At 33.7% G+C, this 22,617-nt stretch overlaps 1 protein-coding gene across 1 annotated transcript in view; it reads right to left on the bottom strand.

Annotated features, from left to right (window-relative positions):
- sca (scabrous) overlaps positions 1-22,226 on the bottom strand; it is a 41,858-nt gene extending 19,632 nt beyond the window's left edge. The window contains exons 1-2 of the mRNA XM_089645830.1: positions 21,959-22,226; positions 3,875-4,178 (exon numbers count right to left, since the gene is read on the bottom strand). Of these exons, the coding sequence (XP_089501956.1) occupies positions 3,875-4,178; positions 21,959-22,146 (492 nt within the window). The 5' untranslated portion in view covers positions 22,147-22,226. The remainder of the gene's footprint in view (positions 1-3,874; positions 4,179-21,958) is intronic.
- Between the last annotated feature and the right edge of the window lie 391 nt (positions 22,227-22,617).

Below are 22,617 nucleotides of genomic sequence, written 5' to 3'. Positions count from 1 at the left end.
AATAACAGCTGTTGTACACGAGAAACAATGCAAATGACAGTGACGGAGTGTGGATTTTTTATTTATTTTTTGTTTTTAATGGAATAAAAATGTTACCGGACAGCAAAGCGCCCATAACATTTTTTACTCCAAATGTGCTGAGGAATAGCTGGTTAAAGTTTGTCGGGTACTTGCCGATACACCCTGTATAGTGTATTTAAGTATGTTACTCTCAGTATCGCCATGATGTAAGACCACCATTCAGAATTAAAACGTTGCTTGAAATGGCTTTAGGCATATTTGGTGATCAGATCTGAATAGCCAGGTGCTTCTCCACCTTCCTCTTCCCTATCCATTTCCATCCCAACTACATTCAGCCTCACACATAACATAACCCAATTGGCAATGCCATAGTCTCACTAGCTCCAGACGGTTGGGAGCAGTTGACTCACAAAAAAAACTAATACTGACATTTATTTTATTCGTTTTTATCTTTGCTCCACACTGTTAAATTCACTTCTGATAATAAATAACTAGAATATTTCAACAAAACATCACAGAATGACATTATTTGCCTTTGAACTGCATAATTTGTTTTTGTTATGGGTGCCCGCATTTAATGGCATTTTTATTACCCTAGCTCTCGTGATTTGTTATGTTTACATCGCAACACTTTTCCCTATTCAACTAATTTGTTTTTGATCAATAATTGTAAAATAATTTGATATGAGAGTTGAATCAAAACCTATCTCATTCCGGCTGTCAACATTTCAACTTCAGTTTAACTGAGTAACGCGGAATTCCCAATATTTCATATTCATTTTCCAACTTCATGTTGATATTTTAATTTTACGCTTGCTGCTCAGTGTATGGTGGAGATAATTATTTTTACCACATTACCTATCATGTCAAATGCAATGGTGAAAATACGATGCGCGTCATTTGAAGGGCGGTTATAGAACATCTTAGAGACAAAATTTCTAAATTAAGTTTGCAAAAAAAAATTACATATATTTGATTTTTTTAAGGGCGGAGACGGTTTACACGTACGAGTAGTTCCAGTGAGCACTTAGGCCATAGGCCTATTGTGCTATCTCCCATTTTACCTCAATCCTTTAACAACAACCCATTCCCTTTAATAAAGTTCACCAGGGTTGTCATTGGGTCGTCTTCTGGTTCTACTGTGTGTCTCCCCAGGTATCTGAGCCTATTTTCCACCAGGGCAGGACATTGGCACCATAGGTGAATTGGATTGTTTTCATCCTCTTCACATTTCCTGCAACTATTGGTGTTTTCCACTCCCAATATCTGCATGTGTCTCCTGAGATGGCAGTGTCCCGTTAGTAGTCCTACCAGTTCCCTCTGCAAGTCTAGAGTACTTTCTTGGTTCGTCTAGGGCCTGGTCCTTTTATGAGTGCTTTGGATTGTCTCATTCCAGGTGCCCTCTCCCATTCTTTGCAGTGCTGGGATTTGACCCACCTTTCAATATGTAATTTTGTTTGGCAAGCTGCTACTCTTACGGCCTTTATATTTGATTAATGACACCTAATTATACTGTACACTTTTTCTCTTTATTTGTTATTTGAACGCCATGATTTTTGTGTAAGCATAAATATTTTTTTTTTTTGTGTAAATAATCAGAAGATCTATAATCACAGTAGGTACAAATGATTTCGAAAACATTTTTCCCATGCAGAGAACAAAAAAACTAATATTTATTTTCTACGAGTTTATCCATATAATTGTAGGAATTGTCATAGAAATGGATTCTTCTGAGGCGAATTTCTTTATCGTGTATTCGCACCAAATTTATTACTGGAGAAATATGTTTTATTTTGATGTTGTTATTTTAGAAACTATTGTATTTCTCGTCCTTTTGATTTGTTAAATTCTGTATTTTAATTTATTTACTCGCTTTCTGTATCTCATAATATTTTAGATACCTACTCAGCTCCTGCCGACAAGCTACTTGAATTAGCTTTATAAAACTTCCTGTACGAAGAATTTTTTGTAATAATTAATTATTTGTTGTCCCTGTCCACTTTCCTCGGCCAAGGTTTTAACTGTTTTCGTTCTGTTATTTATAAGTACTCTAGTTTCCATCAGTTTAACCGGTCAGCAACGTAAGCAGATATACACGATAAAATAACGATAGCAGTCAAGTACAATAAGCGTGTTTACACGTCAACGCGTGTGTTTCCACAAAAATCGTCATAACTCCGTTATTCTTCTAGTGACATCCCTAAAACAAAAAGTAGAATATTTGTATTGAATGAAGCTTCACATCTCTATTCAAAGTTATCCATAGAAACCCGTAAAAAGACCTACTCAGTGGAAGCAAATTTTACCCGCCAAATCGTAAAACGACGCCAAGAAAGCCGTTTGACGTGCCGACCCGCCTCGCAAGTTTAATTATTTTTTAAAAAATATATTTTGTATGAAATGGTCAAAAAGTGAAGTGACAGAATTGTTTATTGTACATTTGTACGATGAAATAAGTGTTTTTTTTTTACATTATCCGTGATTTTAGTATCGTTTTTACATAAAACATTACAGGTGAGTCATTTTAACAATATTTTCATGTTTCCATTCTAAATTTAAATATTTACAAATGTTAATATTTATTTATGATACAACAATTTGAAAGCCTATTTTGTAACCTTTCTAAAACAGTTTTTACTATTCGGCTCCGTTCAGTAATGTTTCATTTATAGAGCTTTGATTGTGAGGCGGTAATAACACAACGTTTTCGTGAAATTGACATTTCGTTTAAGACATCTTAGCTTCAAGTTCGCGAAAAGTCGGAGGGGTTAATATCGCCTTAAATACTGTTTAATATACGATCAGACTTCCTTCGAACTAGATTATAATAATGATTCACCTTGTGCTTGGTATAACGCAGTATATATTTGTAGTCATGTTTTGAGTAATGACCTAATGACCAACCGCGGAAGTATTAGATAACAGTCTAGTTTTTAGTAGGTTTAATATTTATATATAATAAGCGGGTTAGCGGAAATCGCATGAAATGTTTATCTGAACCTTAATTGAAGCCTCCAATAATCAAGAGTCAATATGCCCTTTTAAATATTGGTTAAATTCATCAAAATTGTGTTAAGCTCACATCCAGATTTTACAATTCGATGTTTGTTGGTAAAATTGTAATGATTTTAGCATTCACATCTTGGATATTACAAAACGAGTTTATTTTTGACCCCTCGTCGTTTTGTTAATATGTTTCGTTAATCATAGTATATAAGAAAAACATCTTGTCGCAGTTGTACTTCTGGGCGAGGATGCGGCTGGAAGGCTCGATGATACCTCCTCGGAGTTGGTGCACCAAGTGAAATGCGGACTCCTTCTGGATATTGTAATCTGAAAGGGTACGTCCATCCTCGAATAAACCAAGTCCATCATGGAATAAACAAATAAAAACACTAGATATGCCTTTAATATACCAATGTCGCCATTTGGTATCTTTTGGTTCTAGCCCATTTAGCACGCGCTCCCCTCGCCTACACTTGCCTGACATCAAAACAAAATTATATATATATATACATATATGACGATATAAAACTTTTATTTATCGAGTTTTGTACTACTGAAGAGAAAGCTTTTCCCCCAAATATTGTATTTGTTGTTGTTAATTGGTTATGTTTTTGACCCTTATAACTTGTCTTTCTAATATATTGTAGACTGATCATAGCTCAGATGAAAAGCTGAAATGGACGGGGACTCGAAGACCATTCAAATGTGAAAAATTCAAAATATCGTCGATTTGATATATGTCAAATGTGACGAATGTTTGAAAAAACCCAACATTGACTAACAATAAGAACATTGACTAAATAGGCAAGAAACTGCGAATTGTCATTTGCATGTGGTGGAAGCCTACCTGTTTCTTCATGTTGTCGATTTCCTCTGCGTTGTACTTGGCAGCGTCCTTGGTGTTCTCGATCTGGTGCAGAGCCTCGGCTAGCTGTGCCTCCAGCTCCGCATCCTTGGGGGCGTTCTGCGCGGCGCGCGCTGCGCCCAGCTCGACGCGCACATCCGCCATCTCGCTGCGCAGGGAGCACAGCTCGGCTTGGATCGAGTCCATGGAGTCGTGCGCCCACTCCAGCGAGGACATGTTCAGCGGGGAGGAGTCGTCCTTGTCAATGGGCAGCTTATTGGGGCGCAAAGCAGAGCGAATCTCCTGCCTGCAAAAAGGAAGACAATTTTGAGAACTTGCGGCTCAATCTGCTAGGTTTTATGCGCTCCGGGTATAAACTGATTCGAACTGGCGAACCTTTAATGGAATGCATATTTGATGTGATTATAAAATAGGCAAAAACCAAATTTGATTTTTTTAGAATGAAACTTGTAGTTTGAAGAAATGTGGACTTGAACGCAAAATTAAATATTCTTCATTGCCAGATTTGTTTGATAAAACATATCATTCAAAGGCTTTTGCAATCCACAACTGCAATAATTGTCTATTTTATGGGTTACGTCACTTCTTTAAAAAAAATATTTTGGTAAAAAACCACCCTCTAAAACCCTCCTCTTATAATATTTATTATTCGAGGATGTTGGGAGGTAAGTGCAGTAAAAAAAGTCTAAAGTATTTATGTACAATAGTAAAAACTTTTTTTAAACGGCTAAGTATTAGTGGATAGTACGTAATAATGTCTACGCACGGCTTAGAATAATATTCTAGAAAATTATTCATTTTGTATCTAGTATTGATTTCACTACTGTGACAAACACCCAATTCGTCTTTGAAATTTGTTTTTTACATTAAAACGTCTTTAACTTAACTGTTAAACCGTTCGTTTTAAATCAACAAGGAAAAATAAATTATCTCGTGTTAACGTATTGAAAATTGATAATTGTGATCTGTAAATAATATGGTTTTATTTAGATTTAACATTTAATACATAGCTATTTGGATAGATACATTTCAGAAATACAAAAAAAAACGATTTCCCTTGTAAATATCTTCAAAAGTACAACTAATTTCTGAACAATATTTGGTTAAAGAAAAAAAAACGCACTTGAACCATTCTGCTTTTTAAAACTTACATACATATTTTCACGTGCCTTCCCGGTGTTGCCAACAATTTTTGTCTACTATTTAATGTTAGGCTGTAGGCAATAAGATATTCCTGAAAAACAAAGATTTATTATCAATCTAATTGCTTAGAGATTTTCTCGTATTTCCTAAAGATGTAAATGTGTAAGTACTTAAATGTATAAGTACTTTACTGTGTAAGATATATATGATTTAATTAATTATACTATATTGTGATTAAAAATGTAGACTCGTAGTTTACATTCAGAGCACTTTCGATTGCGCAGTTTCTCGGACCTTTTCGACATTGAAAGAATTCAGTGAATCCATTCACGGCTTCAAAAAGGACACACGTTTAAGTTCAAGAAAGTATCAGATACACATTGTTGCGCATGAAAAAAAGTTATGCCTTAACAAGGCCCCTATTAAGGCGATGCGTGCGGATGGGGCCATGCCCGGCCCGGTGCCCTAAATTGATGGTTTTGTGCCCACCCGCTATTGTACCCTGCCCCGTACGTTATTTAAGTTGGTCGTTGATGTATGAAGGTTTTTTGTTGTTCATATATATTACACCGTTCCTTCAGGGGTCTCAAAGGTTGCGTAGGTACCTAAAACTCTATTTTGTTTATCTTACGCATTAGCCATATCTATTTAAATTTATAAAAAAAGATGTAGGTTACCTACAAGTAAATATAAAAAATAACGAATCTTTAATAAGAAATAAGATCATAAACTTATCATTTACACTTATTACAGATTCGTTATTTTGACGCTGTGCCGAGACTTCTGTACGTAAGGGTCGATTGGAGTGATTTTGTGAAAAAAACTGAAATGGGCATTAGGTATTTTACAATATTCATGTTTTAGCAGTTGATTAAATAAATTGTTTTGCACGTGTCTGCTTGCGATGGAAAAATACTACTGACACGGAAAAAGCGGTCACTCTAAAAAAAATGCATTTTATTATTCCTGATAAAATGATATACATATATAAAAACTATAAATATTTCGTTATGGGCAGACTGCGGGTTGTAATTTCTAAATACGTAGCATAAAATAAAGTAGCTATTTTTTCACTGCCATTCATTTCTTTCCGGAATGTTTATATTTATACTATATTATATTCACATTATGTTTAAAAAATAATATTGAAAGGTTAAATTTTATTTTAAAGTTAATATTGAAAGGCAAGATAGAGGGTCGCATAGGGCCTGGTAGGAGACAAATGTCTTGGCTGCGAAATATACGAGAGTGGACCGGCATTAGAAGGGTGGAGGAGCTATTCCGGGCAGCGCAAGACAAAGAGACATTTTCCAGAGTGATCGCCAACGTCGGGGGGACCTGATACGGCACATGAAGAAGAAGAAGAAGAATGTTTTAAAAACGTGGAGAAACACTGTAACAAACCAAAATAATATACAACAAAAGAGATTCGGCTGAATAACAACTGTCTAGTTGTTTGTCAATGGGTGCTTTTTACAATGAAAAAGTTATACTTAGTAAAGTAGATTAAAATTTGTGTACATATAAACATAATTGATACGCATCTGTACATCCTCACACACACAAATTCAATATAATAACATGTACTATATCAATGTAAATTATATTCTAATGCCTTAGTACTTTACGAAAATTTTAGTACCAATTGAATAAATTTCTATAATATTATGCCAAGCTGTACCTGTGCATGTAGGTACCTACTTATTGCTTACCTGGTTCAGGTAAGCAGCTGAAACCGCACCGTGCACCCTAATGGTGGCCAACAAGCTGGCATACCCAATCTGTCAAACTTTCGGTCAGCCGTATTGATTATAGTAAGTTCATTTTTTTAAACTTAACGAACGACGAGCAGCTGTTGCTTGTTGTAAGTCAACGTCTCACGCAGTTGTAGCTGAGCCCATCTTGTTTTGATAAGGAAAAATCATCGTTTCAAATTGGATTTGGTCGAGCGTAGCTCCCATTGTAATTCTCTCGGACTGTTTCTAGGAATTATCTAAGAATAATTCAATTGTTCCTCCTTTAACAAATTAATTCAATTCTGGGAGTCGTGCGCCATAATTATTACACGCGGGAATTATGTTCATCAAAGTTTTCAGATGGAGAGGGGTATTTTTTAAATTGTGTTGAAACCTTAACTATGAAGAACCTTTTTGTGTGATTTGAAGGAGAGAATAAAAAAACTTACGAACGGTGAGCTCTGCCATTGTGAAATTTGAACAAAACTTTCTATTTTATTTTTCTATATCAACGCAACCACTTTGAGATATAATCAATCGGTTCCATGATAACTCAACACAGTGACAATTCAACACATTTTTAAAAAGTGACATAAAGTCATTAGATGAAAAAAAATTTTTTTAACCTAACCTAACCTAACCTAACCTACTTAACTCGGTTAATAAAGTTTTTGTTTCATCACTTTCCATGACTTTTTATAACTTTTTAAAGATGTGATGAATTATCATTGTGATGATTTATCCGGTCACCATTCAATCATAACTTTTGAAAAAGAAGACAAAACATTGTTTAGTTTGTTCATTTTCATAATAATTTTTTTGTAAGTGGAATGCTTTCGGAGCCTTGAAAACTCGGAAAAAGCCGGGTTTCTAAGGTAATATTCTACAAAATTAATACTTTCAACGCCATATAATGTAATTGTATTACTTTAATGATCGATGTTTGAATACCGCGGGGACTACCGATTTCAAATAATATGAGGGTGAACCAAAACCAATGTTAATTTACAGCGAGAAAAAAACAATACCGGAGAGAAGGAAGTGGGAGCCGCTCAAAAGGTGCTTTTCCACGACAGCCATCTAAGCTGAATAGCTAAGCAACAGCTTGGACTTGTCAACAATGTGGTGTGGTTTAGAAGCAGATTGTGTTGCGTTGCTGAGTGGTAAGCGGCAGATGTAGAAGCAGATGTTTTCGGATCGTGCCTGAAGAAAGGCTATCCACGCCAGACAAATGTTACCTCCTAATACAGGTATCGCCTACAGGTAAATTGCTAAGTAATTTTAGGTCGATCATGACCAAATGAAACTAATTGTTTCATCCCGGAACGTACAACATAGGGAAACTTGTTTTATAACTACATATCGTGGGGTTACTGCCAAAAGTTGGTAACTACATTAAAAAAAATTTAACGTGTTCAGCATTATAAAACTGTACTCAAAAAATGCACTACTCAATTTTAAAGAAAAATATGAGTACCTTGCTGAACAACACACCTACACTACAAGGACGAAATCCTCAAATCTACTAAACATTCCAAAATTAAATACATCTTTCGGCCAGAAAAACCACTATTTCCATGCTATAAAATTATATAATGCCCTTCCTATTGAAATTAAAAACACAATTGATATAGAAAAATTTAAAAAAGACATCAAATTATGGCTAACTAAACATGAAGATGAGGAAATCATTAAATTTATGAAGTAACCCCAACGCAACCTACAGACAACAAACATAAATACTTTTTGCTTATTTTATTTTATATTTTGTGGGAACCAACAAATTATAAGATGAGGAAATCATGATCAACACACATACAACAACCTACAGTCCGCCTCGGAACAGGAATACCTAGTGAGGAGGACTGAGAACAAACTACATCACTTTATGTTACTTAATATTGTATCTTTTTTACTTTATTTTATATTGCCTTTAAATAAAAAAATAAAAAAATAAAAAAATATATTTTATGGTTGTTTGAGTTAGCGATGATTTTAATGTTTAAGTATTGTTAAACTTTAGTATAAGTTTTGGCAGTAGGAATTGTTGGGTAGGAATCTAGTGACGGACATATGGATATATCCCTGCGGAGAGGCGATGGGTTTTGAGACCAGTTGGAGAGGTCAAAGGGTCTCCCCAAGCTCGCCTCTCCGGATCTGGCCAGTCAGGCAGTTGGTGTGCAGGCGCAACCCGAATACACTTCACCCGATGAACTCAGGAACCCCTACTAAATCACCCGCTAAATACTCAAACTCCCATGCCAAATGGATGATATATATACACGGTGTCCGGAAACTCGTAGTACAAGCGGGAAACTGGAGAATCTACACCACATGGGGAACCCAAAAAAACATAAAGTTTTTTGATTTGAGCATTTTCAAAAAAAAAAAAAAAAACCAAAAAAAATATTTTTCGGCTATTTTAGTGTTAAAGTTTTTTCTGGTGTTTAGGGTTGAATAACAGATGTTTTAACCCTGCAGAGCAGAAATATTTTATGATTACACCGGGTTAAATGAAGGGTGATTTCAAAATAATGCTTCAAATCCGAGTTTCTTCATTTGTTTTACTTTCAAATATTTTTAATTAGTTGGGTACTTTGATATTCAGTAATAATTTATAAGAATTTGATTAAAAAAAAAAAAAAAAAAAAAAAAAAATCAACTTCAAACTCGATTTACTCGATAACGAAAGCTCAAATAAAAAAAAAATATACTACAAAATCGACTCCAAATGTGATGTAGATTCACCAGTTTCCCGCTTGTAGTACGAGTTTCCGGACACCCTGTATATTCGCTATAACAATTCCAATTCTATGTCCAACTCCATGAATTACTTCCACTTATAAATCGTGGCCTTAATGGAAGCATTTTTTCCAGCTGCCTAAAAAAATACTAATATTCCTATCTATAAAACAGGATTAAAAAACGATATATGGCAACTGCACACCACAGACCTTTTATTAGCATTTAAAACCAAAATAGCCTTAATAAAAACGTGGTGTAAAGATTACGCGGCGCGTAAGGTCAGTGAACAGTGAAAGAACAGTGAAAAACTTGACTCATTAACATGGCGCTTGTTTGGTTAAAACGATCTTAAACCTAGTTCAAGGCCGGCTTTACCACCCCAACTGGTGTGTAAGAATCTAATTAGTAAGACGGTTTGTCTAAAATTCTAAAAAAAGTTTCACAATAGAACCACTTAAATTTTATCTTGAAAATGATGGTTACTATCTACCAGTACGGCTTCAGAAATAACATAAGCACTGAACAAAGAACATGCTATAACTTCAGTAACAGACTTTAATTACTAAATTAAACTCAAATAACGAAGTAGTATTCTCAATATACTTAGATTTATACAAAACTTTCCATAGAATATCACTTGAAATACGTTTTATTAAACTTATGAATCGATAATTTACTGGAAATGAACTTAAATTTCTCAAAAGTTTCACGAAAGACAGAAACAAGTTATTACAGACGACCTAAAAAGTGAACCACATTAAATTAAACGCGGAGTCATTGAAACGAGGTAAATTAGGTATCCTTACTTACATACTAATATTATACCCAGAAACTAGTGGTACAATGATGAATCTACTCCACATCATACAGAGATATATATTTTTTTAATCTGAATATTTCGATTTTATTACAATCATTTTTAATTTTTTTCGGCAACTTAAGGGTTCAGAAAGTATTGGAACCGGGTCTACAGTACGACGCATTTTAAAATTCAACAAACAGCTCGTATTAACCACGAACAACCGAATATTATGATTTGATAAAGTAAGGAGTGTGTAGAATGTGATAATTATAGAAGGTGAATCCTGTCAAGTTGGTAGTCGTATATGATAGTACTTTTTATCTCGCCAGAGCGCTTGAGCTTTTCGATTTTTGATTCCCAGCTGATTAGAGTGCATTGGAGATTTGTTTGTACCAAAGCGTGGTAGACCGATGTTAGAATTTCCAATGAGAGAAAATTTCGAATTTTCAAAAATATATAAATCAATTTTCTTACTTTGTTGACGGTTTGGTTGATTTGATCTTTCCAGTTTAGGGTTTGTCTATTATTATTCCTAAGTATTTTATTTTATTTGAAATTTTAAATATGGAACAGTTTATTGTACAGTTTTTTTTTATTATTTTTTTTTAAATTGTCATGTATAATTATGTCAACATTTTGTGGAATGTCATTTGATTTTATTGCAAATCGTATAACGTGAGTTTTATCACTATTTAGTAAGTTTATGTCAAACCAGTATTAAGAGTGTTTATGTTTTCTGTTGCTTTTAGTTTTATTAATTCCCATGTATCCTCACTTTCAATGATGACTGTATCATCACCATAAGAGGTTATATTACCATGAAGTGTTTGAGAAAATATCCCGTTTACATTTATAAGATACATAATATTGGACTCAGTACCGTACCTTGTGGGATTCCATAATTAGATGTATCTTCATCGCTATATACATTGTTTATTTTGACATATTGAGGGCGATTATTTTGGTAGCTTTTTATCCAATTTGCTACATTCTTTTTAATGTTCAGATTGTCTAATTTTTCTATAAGTTTTGTGTGGCATATACTGTCGAAAGCTTTTCTCAGATCTATGAAAATACCAGCGAATTTTTTGCTCATGACTAGGATTTCGTATATGCGTGATGTAAGATTTGCAATTGCATCTTGTGTGCCTTGCGCTTTCGGAATCCGTATTGGTTGTTGTGAAGTATCTTGTTGTTTTCAACAAATTCTATTAGTTGAGATTTTACTATTTTTTCAAATATTTTGCCTATATTTGAAATGAGGGAAATTGGTCGATAAATTGTTACATTTTGGGTATTTCTTTTCTTTGCGTATTCCTTCCATTATAATGGTTCGACAATATTTCTGCTATGTTTTCAATTTAATCTATCATTATTTAGTAAGATTTCGAAATAATGAATGGTAAGTAATAGATGTGTGATATAATGTGAATATATACCATTCATTGTTCCTAGTGCAATTGTTTCAACTTCCCGGTTTCTCTTTCGGTTTTTAGCACAATAACAACTACATTAGTAGGTATGGCATCATCAATGGTTAATTTAATTTAATAATGTCTTCAACTTAAATGCGTTTGTTCCTTACGACCATTTTTAAGTAAAAAGTGTATCCCAACACCAGTATCAAGAAGGCCACTCCTGTTCTAATACATAGTTTCCTCAAGCCACACAAATGCCAAGGTGCAACACATTTTCCACGTCAATTCCCGAGCAGATATTATATAACAGAATGTCAAAAATTCACAAAAAAAACCTCAACCCAAAGCAAAGTGTTAATTGCATCAATAGCGCCAATCCATTAAACGCGTCGATGGAGAAGAAGCTATCAAGTTTCACATTTGTTAAAAAAATTTGCTGCATTTTTAAAAGTCGATAAAAATATTGCGATTTCATCCGAACTAAATCAAAAAGTGATTTTACCACCCAAAGTCAACACAATATGCATTATCATCAACATTAAAATACGCGACCTAATGAAGAGTGGTTAGAGCCTACTAGCTAACCAAAATCATTCTAGTGAGTTTATTTTAAAGCGGGAATTTAAAAAAAGTTATACATATATAATTATTATGTTAATTATTATGAACGATTCTAGACCGTTCGGTGTCACTGCAAACAGCATTTCTTAGTACATATACTTATTTACACACAATTAAAAATATATAGTACATAAAAAAAATTGAAATAATTTATTCCTTGTTATTGCCGGATCTAACGAAAAACAAAAGTTAAAAGTTTTGAAAATAACAAAATGATTGCTAGGGCAGTTTAAATCACTACCACATCTATCCCATACACGGTAGACAAACAAATCAAAAGCTTACTATCTAAAACTGGTTCACAGAGTTTTTATGAAGAAAATATTATTCATTTCTTACCCTGTATTCTTACGAAATGTTCAACGCATTTTAATGTTTTTACAACATTCAGAATGCTAGCGATAGCATCGTCTTTTGAAATGAAAAATAAAGTCAATAAAAAAAACTTAAATATACCCTAGTTGTCTTTTCTTATGTTTCGTTTGGATTGGTTAGTTTTATCTTCTTCTTCAATGATATATTACATTGATGGGTATATCCTTCAAAAGTCAAAGAAAAGATGTTCCAATGAAACAAATCTTTAATATATCTATCACGCTAGGTATACAATTTTAGATTTTCTCATTTTTTTAAATTATGGGATAATATCTTCTCGTGGAATCAAAACAAAAAATCTCAAAAATAAATTTAAGTTAAAAATAGACACTTGTTACTTAAGTACCAAATAAAATTAATCAAAGTACATAAATTTGAAAACGCTCTCCTGAAAAGTTATTGACATTGACATTGACCAGCTCCGTGGCAGTCGGTAGAGTCCTTAAATCTGTATACGAAGGTAACGGATTCAAAAGCTGAAGTGCAAGAAAATTAAATAACAGATTAAAAAGGTAATAATACCATCTAATTATGTAGATGTTATACTGATTAGAGACAACCAAATAAATCGAATGATGAAAATTTTGCTGTTTGCCAGATTGTTTTTTTTTTTAAATCGAACCCGTTACATTACAACTATAAGTCCAATAAATCTACCTTTTTGCTACGGAGCCCATAATTTTATTGTGTATATTTTATGCTTGAAGCCATATATGCCGCGCAAATAACATTATCCTAATATTGGCTGGGCTGGATATCTGATGCACTGGTAGAGCGTTAAATAGAAGCCCGATGAAACGGAAAATTGTCAATAAGCCATCAAAATTTGCTGTAACCGGAATTAAATTTCACGGAAATCAAATTTCGTTGTTTTAGCACCCCTTTAAAGCGATATTTTGAAATCAATTTTCAGGACACGTCAGTAACTTCCATAAGTTCAAACTTGTTTGTTGCCCGGTATTCGAAAGGATTTGCTAATTGTTTGTAACGATAATATTTAGGTACTTGTCACTTTACAGTACATCGATTTCATCAATTTGTTTTTTTTTTGTATTTGAAACTCCGAGTGAGGAATGTTTTTTTTGCACACTGTCGACTTTCAGACTAACTTCGATATCAAATCCGATTAGACTCGTGCCTATGCAATAAATTTCTTAAGATCCAACATCGACGGAACATAACGTTTGAAGTTTTGAAAGACGATACTTCTTATTTAATTACCAGTTTTGAATTATTTTACAGAGAAACTAGAAATGATATTCATTATTTTTTGCTGTAGTTTTAGTCACACAAATTTGGGTTGTTTCTGTACCCGACTGGAAATATAGTGGCATTTTTGTTAGAAATTTTGCTAAAAACACTAACATATTATCCAATCTTAAGGAAAATTGCAACGAAAGAAGTGGACGTTCACCGTCCCTATATAATTTGATAGCATTTGCTATTTTTAGTTAAAATCCTAATATTACGTACGCCGCTTTGTCGTTGGTAAAAGACTTGCATTTTCAATGCAGCGGATGCTTTAAGCTTGCATGATACGGTTCTTTAATTACTAATTATCATTAAATTAGCTTGAATTGTTTTGTTATAAAATATTCTGTATTTTTATTATTCAAATAATAATAACATATTTTTTTAAATTGATCAACTTTCGAATTCCGCTGCACGCTTAGTATCCAAAAAAATGCAATTGGTTTCAACATAATTACTTGAAGAAATAACTATTTATGTCATGGGAGATGAAAAAAGATGCATTAAAATTCCATTTTCAATTATACAATTTAAGTTGAAAGTTACTGAAATACGTATAAATTATTGAAATAACCCAAACTAACACCCTTATTTGTGTATAGTTACTTAAACCCCCGACATAAATAATTGTCTCAATTAGATATTTGAGTTGAAATCAAGTGTTTTTTTTTAAAGAGTCTTTACTTGCAAGTTTACCAAAAAATTAAAGCACGAATCTAAATAGGTGGCGCATATCTACAATTTTTTCTTGTTATATTGGTTTGTACATATTTCAAGTTTTTTCATTTGCTCTAGAATCCTTGAAGTTTTAGAAACACTATTCCAAAGGATACGAACTAGTGAGGTGGCGTTTTCCCTGCGTGACTGAGCGTGTTCCAGTTTTTACACTAGAGCGGCACGGGCTCGGGTTAACCCTCTGAGAGCAACTGGTGGCCCATTGACCGTGTCGGCGGACTAACCGTCTTTTGCATACCATAGTAGGAGTGGGAACTAAAACTTCATAAGCTGGGAACTTGTGCTTTTCCACCATCTACATGGCATTTTATTTAACGGTTTTTACAATTTTAAAATAGAAGAGCAGGTAGTTTATCGTAGGCTAATCCTCAAGTATACGTATTTTTAAGGTATTTAATAAAAGAGTGTAAGTGACTCATGGTGGAGATACAATATTTTGGTTTCAAGCCTTTCGGCTTGATATGTGCGTTAAGTTATAAGTTTTAAAAATAATATTTTATAGTGTTTTAATCTCTAAATAAGTGTACACTAAGACAGTTTAGCAGAGTTCTATTTATCCCAGTTTCACATATTTTGACTTATATGGAAGAAGTGGCCGGTGTGTTGTAGCCATAATACAACAATTTGTCCAAAGAAAAGTAGAATCAGAACCCTTAGGTTAAGTTCCAGCCACCAATCATAACCGCTTTTGAATTTTTATTTGACCAAATGCTTTCGACAAAAGTCTCAAAGTGGTTGTCCTGGCAATTGTTGGGGCTTGGAGGGTGTTTGTCCGTTTTGCTTTGGGTCGGCTAACGGTCTGTTAAAAAGCCGGCGTCTAATAATATAAACAACAATGGCCGCCGTGCAATCGCTTTGAATGGAAATGAGCATGTTTGTGAGTTATCCGGTGAACCGATTCTGAATGGTGGCCACCCCGCAGGAAGCGCGCGCCCGCGGCGGAAGCAGCCGGAGGCGAACGGAACGGAACAGCCTAAACCAGGACCGACGCGACGCACGGTGAACTGAACAATCACTCCGCTCGTCCTGCAGAAATATCCGCGGCAGACTCAAGCCCGTCAATACTGTTTGACGCGTCATAGGTACTACCAGAGATGTGCAAAATGGGTACCCAAAACCATTTGAAATGCAAAATGGAAATGGGTCAAAACTTTTCCATTTGAAAATGCAAAATGCAAAATGGTTTTTAGAAAAGCATTTCAAATGCAAAATGCAAAATACCTATTTTCGAAATGCATTGAAAATGCAAAATGGTTTCTCAGGTTAAACAATTAAAATAATTATAGATTTTTTACACAATTTTGTCATTTAATAATGGACATCAATGTAGAACAAACATATTACATGATGGTAAATCCAAAAACACCACGACTACAGATTATGAAACCACAAAAAAATTGCGCGGGACTAATGTTGCCAACGTAAAAACATAGAAACTGTTATCTAACATTTGATATTACAGCTTCATGGCTCAATGTTCAGTATTTTTTGTAATGGTAGGTATCACTCAATTGCCAGGGCTCCTACCAGGGAGTAACGTGATAAATGTAAATTATCTCTCATAGCGAGGTTAATATTTGGGGCATATAAAAAAAAATAGTGGAGATAGTACGAAGAATGTTGCAAAAAAGCATTTAAAATGGAAAATGCATTGAGAAAACCATTTAAAATGCAAAATGCAAAACGGTTTTTAGAAAAGCATTTAAAATGCAAAATGGAAAATACCCATTTTGCATTTCGCATTTCCATTTGAAATGGATTTATTTGAAATAAAGCACATCTCTGGGTACTACCAAATGTGAAATGCCAAACTTGCAGAGTTCATCGCCGTTACTAAGCGAGAGAGCAGCTAGCCAATTGATCTGTACGTTCGGAAAATTAATCAATAACCTACCCTCACAAGAAATTAATTAAAAGAATTTTCATTAAAAGAAATTAATTAAAAGAGTTTAAAACCTAAATGATTGTAATACGCGTGTTCATCACGCGAAGGTAAAATTGCATAGATTTCCGAAAGATTGACTGTGAATAGTTTTTGTTGTATTAATTGCATTTTCGTAATATATTTACTGTTGCGTTTCGACCTTGATGTGATTTTGCACAAAAAAGGCGCTATATAAATTATCCAAATATTAATATTATTATTAACCTATGAAATCGATTCAGCGTGTTCAGCCAATACCGATTTGTTAAAAGGAAAAAAAACTTGTAATTTGAAAAATAAATTTATTCGAAATTCGATTTTGTTTTCTTGAATGAATGAATAAATAATTTAATGAATGAATATATATCTATATGAAATGGAATATTTGAATTGGAAACTAACCCACTCTGACACCCAATTTCAATGAACGAGAAAATTAAACTCTGCAGATAGACTCTTTTCACTTCTGTAAACTTTTGTACAAAGCACATACAGCAGTTAATATACGAAATAATTGTCGGTCCTGCCCAATCTGGATTTGGATCAGTTAACGCAGTTGACTCCAGTACCTACCTGGGAGAAGGTTCAATCCCCAGTCAATCCATTTTTAAAGTTATAAAAGACATTTTTTTTAATTCGCAGCGGTTAAGAGCCAGTCCCTGGACAGCAAGATTCAATATAAGTCAAAACAAAAAACAAAATGTTTATAAATACAAATGAAAACAGATGCATTATATTAAAAATAAAATAAATTCTTTTCTTTTGCAGTTTGTTTTTTTACCTCATCTTTTCTATTATATGTCTGCATATTAAAACAAAGTTTCTGATATCTATATAGGACCCAAATTTTATGACGGTTCTAATATACGGTAGTTGTCAATAAACTCCTGTTAACAATCTATTCGCACTTCACAGTTTAGTAAGAAACAAATACCAAAGTGTGAAATGATATCATACAAATTCAAAAATCCTTTACCCGCGGTATTCCTTAAACGGTATTAGTCTAAATATTCTCTTACGCAAGCAAATAGTTTGTCTCGTGTAGCGTTGAATAAAATAACCCTGCCTTATATCGTATAGATTTTGTATCATCTCGTTCATTAAATATGTGGCCATTGGCATTCTTGACGTCTGACGGAAACGCGCACCTGGCCATACGAATTGATTTCGGTTTTGTAGCAAAGCAGCCCTCGTTTCTGTGAAATATTGAATAGCTATTGAAATATCCCTCAGCCCGCTGCACAATGGCCAGCGCACTTGCCGCCCGCGCCGAAGGCTCCCCACAAAAGAAAACAACTAAATGGGAACGGGAATTCCACGGCGAACCACGCACGTTATTAATGCCACGCCGCAATAATAGCGATACAATTTTACAGGTAAAATAATAATATGCCCTGCTATATGAAATGCAGATTACATTTTTATTTAAAATGAGATTAACATGAACATGACAATAATTCAATTCCTAAGTATCTTTTATATACATGTTTAAAGTAATTTGCAGAATATTTGCGTTTTTAAAAGAGATATATGAAATAACTTGATTATGTTTGATTTTATCGTTTTAAAGTTATGAAATTTGTATTTGTTCTTGTGTGACAAGACGTATTTCTAGATTTGTAATGCTGGAAGTACATTTGCGAGCCGAAACGCTAGCCGAGCCACGAACTATGAGAAAGGAACGAATCAACCTCATGCAGCATTTGTTGTTGCTTCGTTCCTTACCTAAATGTCAAAATAATTAAATGGTAAAGTGACTACCGAATTTTTAACTTTGGGATTTTTAGAACACTTTAAAAAATACGTGTATCGTCTCTTGTTTTCTTTTTGTGAAAATGTCATTATTTGTAAATTGTAACTAATTAAATTTTATTTCATTCAAACAATTTTAAGATTTCTAAATATTCATAATTATTACTTCAGACATGCTATTTTGACAGAATAAGCAAATATGTGCACAAAAATAAATATGTATATTCTAATTTCTAATCTAAGTTTCATTTTGTGTGAAAAATTCTGACAAGATACCTTATTTATATTTAAAAGAAATATATTTTTGTCCTTTTTACGTGATTTCACGGGTCTGCGCTATTAAAAATAATTACCAAAATATTAATTTCGGTTGTGATTTTGTCTGTCTGTAACTCCGGTTCAATGAACTCTAAAACTTAAAATTGCTTTGAATTGTGCCATTTTCAAAATTGTAAGTTTGTTTGGAGAATTCAAACAAGCGAAAAAGATGCCTACAATATAATAATTTTGCAGAAAATAATTTTAATTGACATTTTCAAAGTTGAAACAGATTTGTCGAGAATTCAAACATCCCGTTATTTTGGTCTGCATTAGAACTAGCCATATAATTTTCAGATAGGCAAATTAGTATCCTGAGCATTTGCAAATTTTATAACAAATTTTAATAAAACACCGAATTTAAAGACATTTCAGAACATTCACTAATTTTATATTTCTTCTGAATACCGAACAAGAGTCCCAACTGCTCGGAGCCAATGGAACTATAATATCCCCAATTATTGGGGTAGGTTGTGTGGCAGAAGGGAATGGGAAATTCAGATTTGGTCAATAAACGACAAAAGCCAATTCAAGTAATATTTCGATTCTGAATATTGGTCTTTCACCAAGGCGAGATTGATATTATTTTAGGTCTCATTAGACAGATAATATGTAAGTTTGAGTTAGATTAGCTTAGGTAAGGTTAGGTTAGGTTGTGAATGCACCCAAACATGGCTTCACATCGGCGAGGAACAACGATACATAATTAAAACTAAATGTAATAGACAGCCGGAGATCCGTACGACCAGGTAGTCTTATGCACCTGCCACTAAATAATGTAATCACTTACTTCGAGGCATCTCACCGCCTCTGGCAGGTGTTCCTATTTTGGTCGCGCAATACAAGTTGGCCAAACAGACTCCCGGATCACTTAAAACTTGCCAAGTAAACCTTCTATGCATATTGAATACTGCCATAGTTTTCTAAATGTTCAAATTATAGCAATAGTTAGTGACTGGATCGGATTAGCCAGGTAATTCATAACTATCTTCCTATTTGCCTTCATTACACCAAATTATAAAAAAAAACTATTTTTCGAGGTGCCAAAAGTTGATTCAAGTACACAATTTTTATTATTTAGAAAAAACGGCGAAACGAAACGTAGATTCACAAATGTGACATGTACTAGTAAAAAAAAACTGTATTAGAAATTTTTTCATCTAACGAAGTATTTCTAAAAGGATCTTTTTCTAATGAAAAATAATCCAGATCAAAATAAATCGATTTTTTAACTTAAAGTACTTAGTTGAAGGACCGACAAATGACGAGCTACAATAACAGTTAAATTCCACGCTGTCTTCTGCGGTAAATGAAAATAATCGCATCTCCTTTTATTTAATTCGCCTTCGAAATATCCCCACGTTTTACAAATGGGAAATTCAAACGCAAAACAATATTTTTTACTCGCAAACTTTTGAACATAATGTGATGAATTCATAACAAAAAATAAAATTTTCGTAACACATATAGTTTATTTAAAATAATGGTACGAAGTATTTTTAGAGGAGGATATTAAAAAAGGTCATTCATTCTAATTATAGGAATCCAAGCAAGTAATCTTCGCATTAATCATTTCTAAATAATTTCAAAAGAATTGGAATCGAACAAAGCACAACTGTTACTAAATCGCATAGGACATCTCGTTTGATTTTTGGACAAAAAATGTTTTGGTACATATGAAACATGAATAGATAGGTATCGATAAGTTATAGAGGGTCTGTGGCAATTTAAATTCTTTTCTTTATAATGCCGTACATAGAAATTCTTTCATGCAATATCATTCAAAAGATTTACACACAATTTTAATGCTTCCTGAACATACCATTCAATCGGCAAACTAGCAAAGAACCACGCTGTTTAGCTTAGAAAATTGCAACCTGAGAATGCTTTGACGGTAAAAAAGAATAATTTAAAACAAAATTTTCAAGAAATCCTCTTAGTAAAATTTCTTCCCTTTGCAGTGGTTTTCAAACTGTATACGTACAAATTTTGGTAGTTTCAGAAGATCTTATACTTCTAGGAGACAGGTGGATTATGTTTCTCAGTTTATGGATGAATACATTTCAATAACATTACCAACTCGTATACAAAATTATGAACATGCCGGCATCTTGATAAATGTCGTTTAATAGAATAATAGTATGTTATATTCATTACATATTAGGTATAAGCGTTTTTAGACATAACCAGAATTGGATACGCAAGTTTATAATATAACAATAGTTGACAGGATTTTAATTGAAATATGAGACAAAACGCATATACAAATCATTAGCAAGTAATCTACGCATTAATAACAAAAAATAAATTAAATCATTAAGGACGGGTTGTTTCGCGGAATTTTAACAATTCATCCAATTTCAAAGTTGATTTTTAAGTTCTGTAAAGGTTCTATTAAAGTTCCATCACTATATCATTATTAGTAAGTTGCTACACAAAACTTAAATCAGAATAGAACTGTAATAGAACCTTGACCGAACTTGAAATTAAACCTTGAAATTTGACGAATTGTTCAAATTCATCCGAATCTTCAGGAATCATCCGCAAAACATGTAAATAAAACAGACGCAATTGAATTGAACAGACGCAATTCTCTTTACCAAGCTGCCAGCGAACAACATCTGGAATTCCCCGAAAACAGGTAGATCAGCAGGAACCTTGTAAACAGTTTCCCAAAATCAGCGTTTTTGAACGGTGTTTTTTCATGAATTGAAACATTTTTAAATCTGGCAAAAACGTATCATTTTAAAAACATACACACTATTTTAATGTTTAGGAAATGGATAGTGGGATTCGAGAACGTTGTTCAAATTACACATTTAAATAGCAAACACTGGGACGGGTTGTTTCGGAGAATCTGAACAATTCATCAAATTTGTACGTTCATTTTCAAGTTCTGTGAAAGATTTTTTTAAGTTCTGTTTTTATTTTAGTTTTGTCAAGCAACTAGCCTACGATGATATAAACACAGAACTTGAATAAGTCTTTCACAGAACCCGAAAATGAACGTTGAAATTTGATGAATTGTTCAAATTCTCCGAAACAACCCGTCCATTGCATATTTCGCTTCCGTGCTAAATTAATCGCTTCCCAGAAATTAATCAAAACAACTAATAAAATATAATCATTTTGCAGTTTTATAATACATTTCAAACATTCGAATCATTTTTTTATGAAAGCTGCTTAAGTCAAAACAAAAAATGCAATAAAATATAAAAACAAACATGTGATTGTTTTTCTCCCTACCTTAGCAGTTCGATATCTTTCTTCACAGCGGTCATCTCCAGAACATGCCGAGCTGATAGCGCGTTCTGCTTGATGGACAGGAGTTTCATGGTCTCCTCCATGGCAGCGGCGTCGCTGTCCCGAATGCCAGCTGCCACCGCAAACACAATTAGTCCTAAACTTAATAAGAGCACCGCGAAGATATTCATTGCAGCACTTCGAATTAAAATATCACGGAAAAGGAAGGCTGAGAGAACCGGGTTCCGACACTGCAGACAGTTGATGCTCCGCCGGGAGTTCGGAAACTAATAAGGTTGCGGGATAGAAGCCGGCCCTTATATAGCTCGCCAGGTGGTGCGGGTCGCGGGTGTGCGAACGAGCGCCTGGCCAATCGTAGCGCGGAGATGACAAATCAACGCATTAAAGTGCATTTCACACAGCTTGCCCCGGGTGAATTTTCCTGCACAAATTGATTTGAATGTTCCCAAAATTTTTGCGATTTTTTACCTTCTTCATGCAAGTCCGGTAGTTAAAATTCTATCTAGTGAACAAAATTAAAGTGGATTTCACAATTCGAAGCATGACAAAAATAAATATTTTTTTTTTATAAAATTCTTATTTTTTAACACCAATTTGGATCAATAATTATTCATATTCTGCTTTCATACGTATCGCTTGGC

Source organism: Hesperophylax consimilis, chromosome 23 (assembly GCF_061612785.1).
Source record: "Hesperophylax consimilis isolate HC1 chromosome 23, BYU_Hcon_1.0, whole genome shotgun sequence".
Classification (NCBI taxonomy): Eukaryota; Metazoa; Arthropoda; class Insecta; order Trichoptera; family Limnephilidae; genus Hesperophylax; species Hesperophylax consimilis.
The sequence above is the reverse complement of the archived record's forward strand: the minus strand, read 5'-3'. Positions and strand labels throughout refer to the sequence as shown.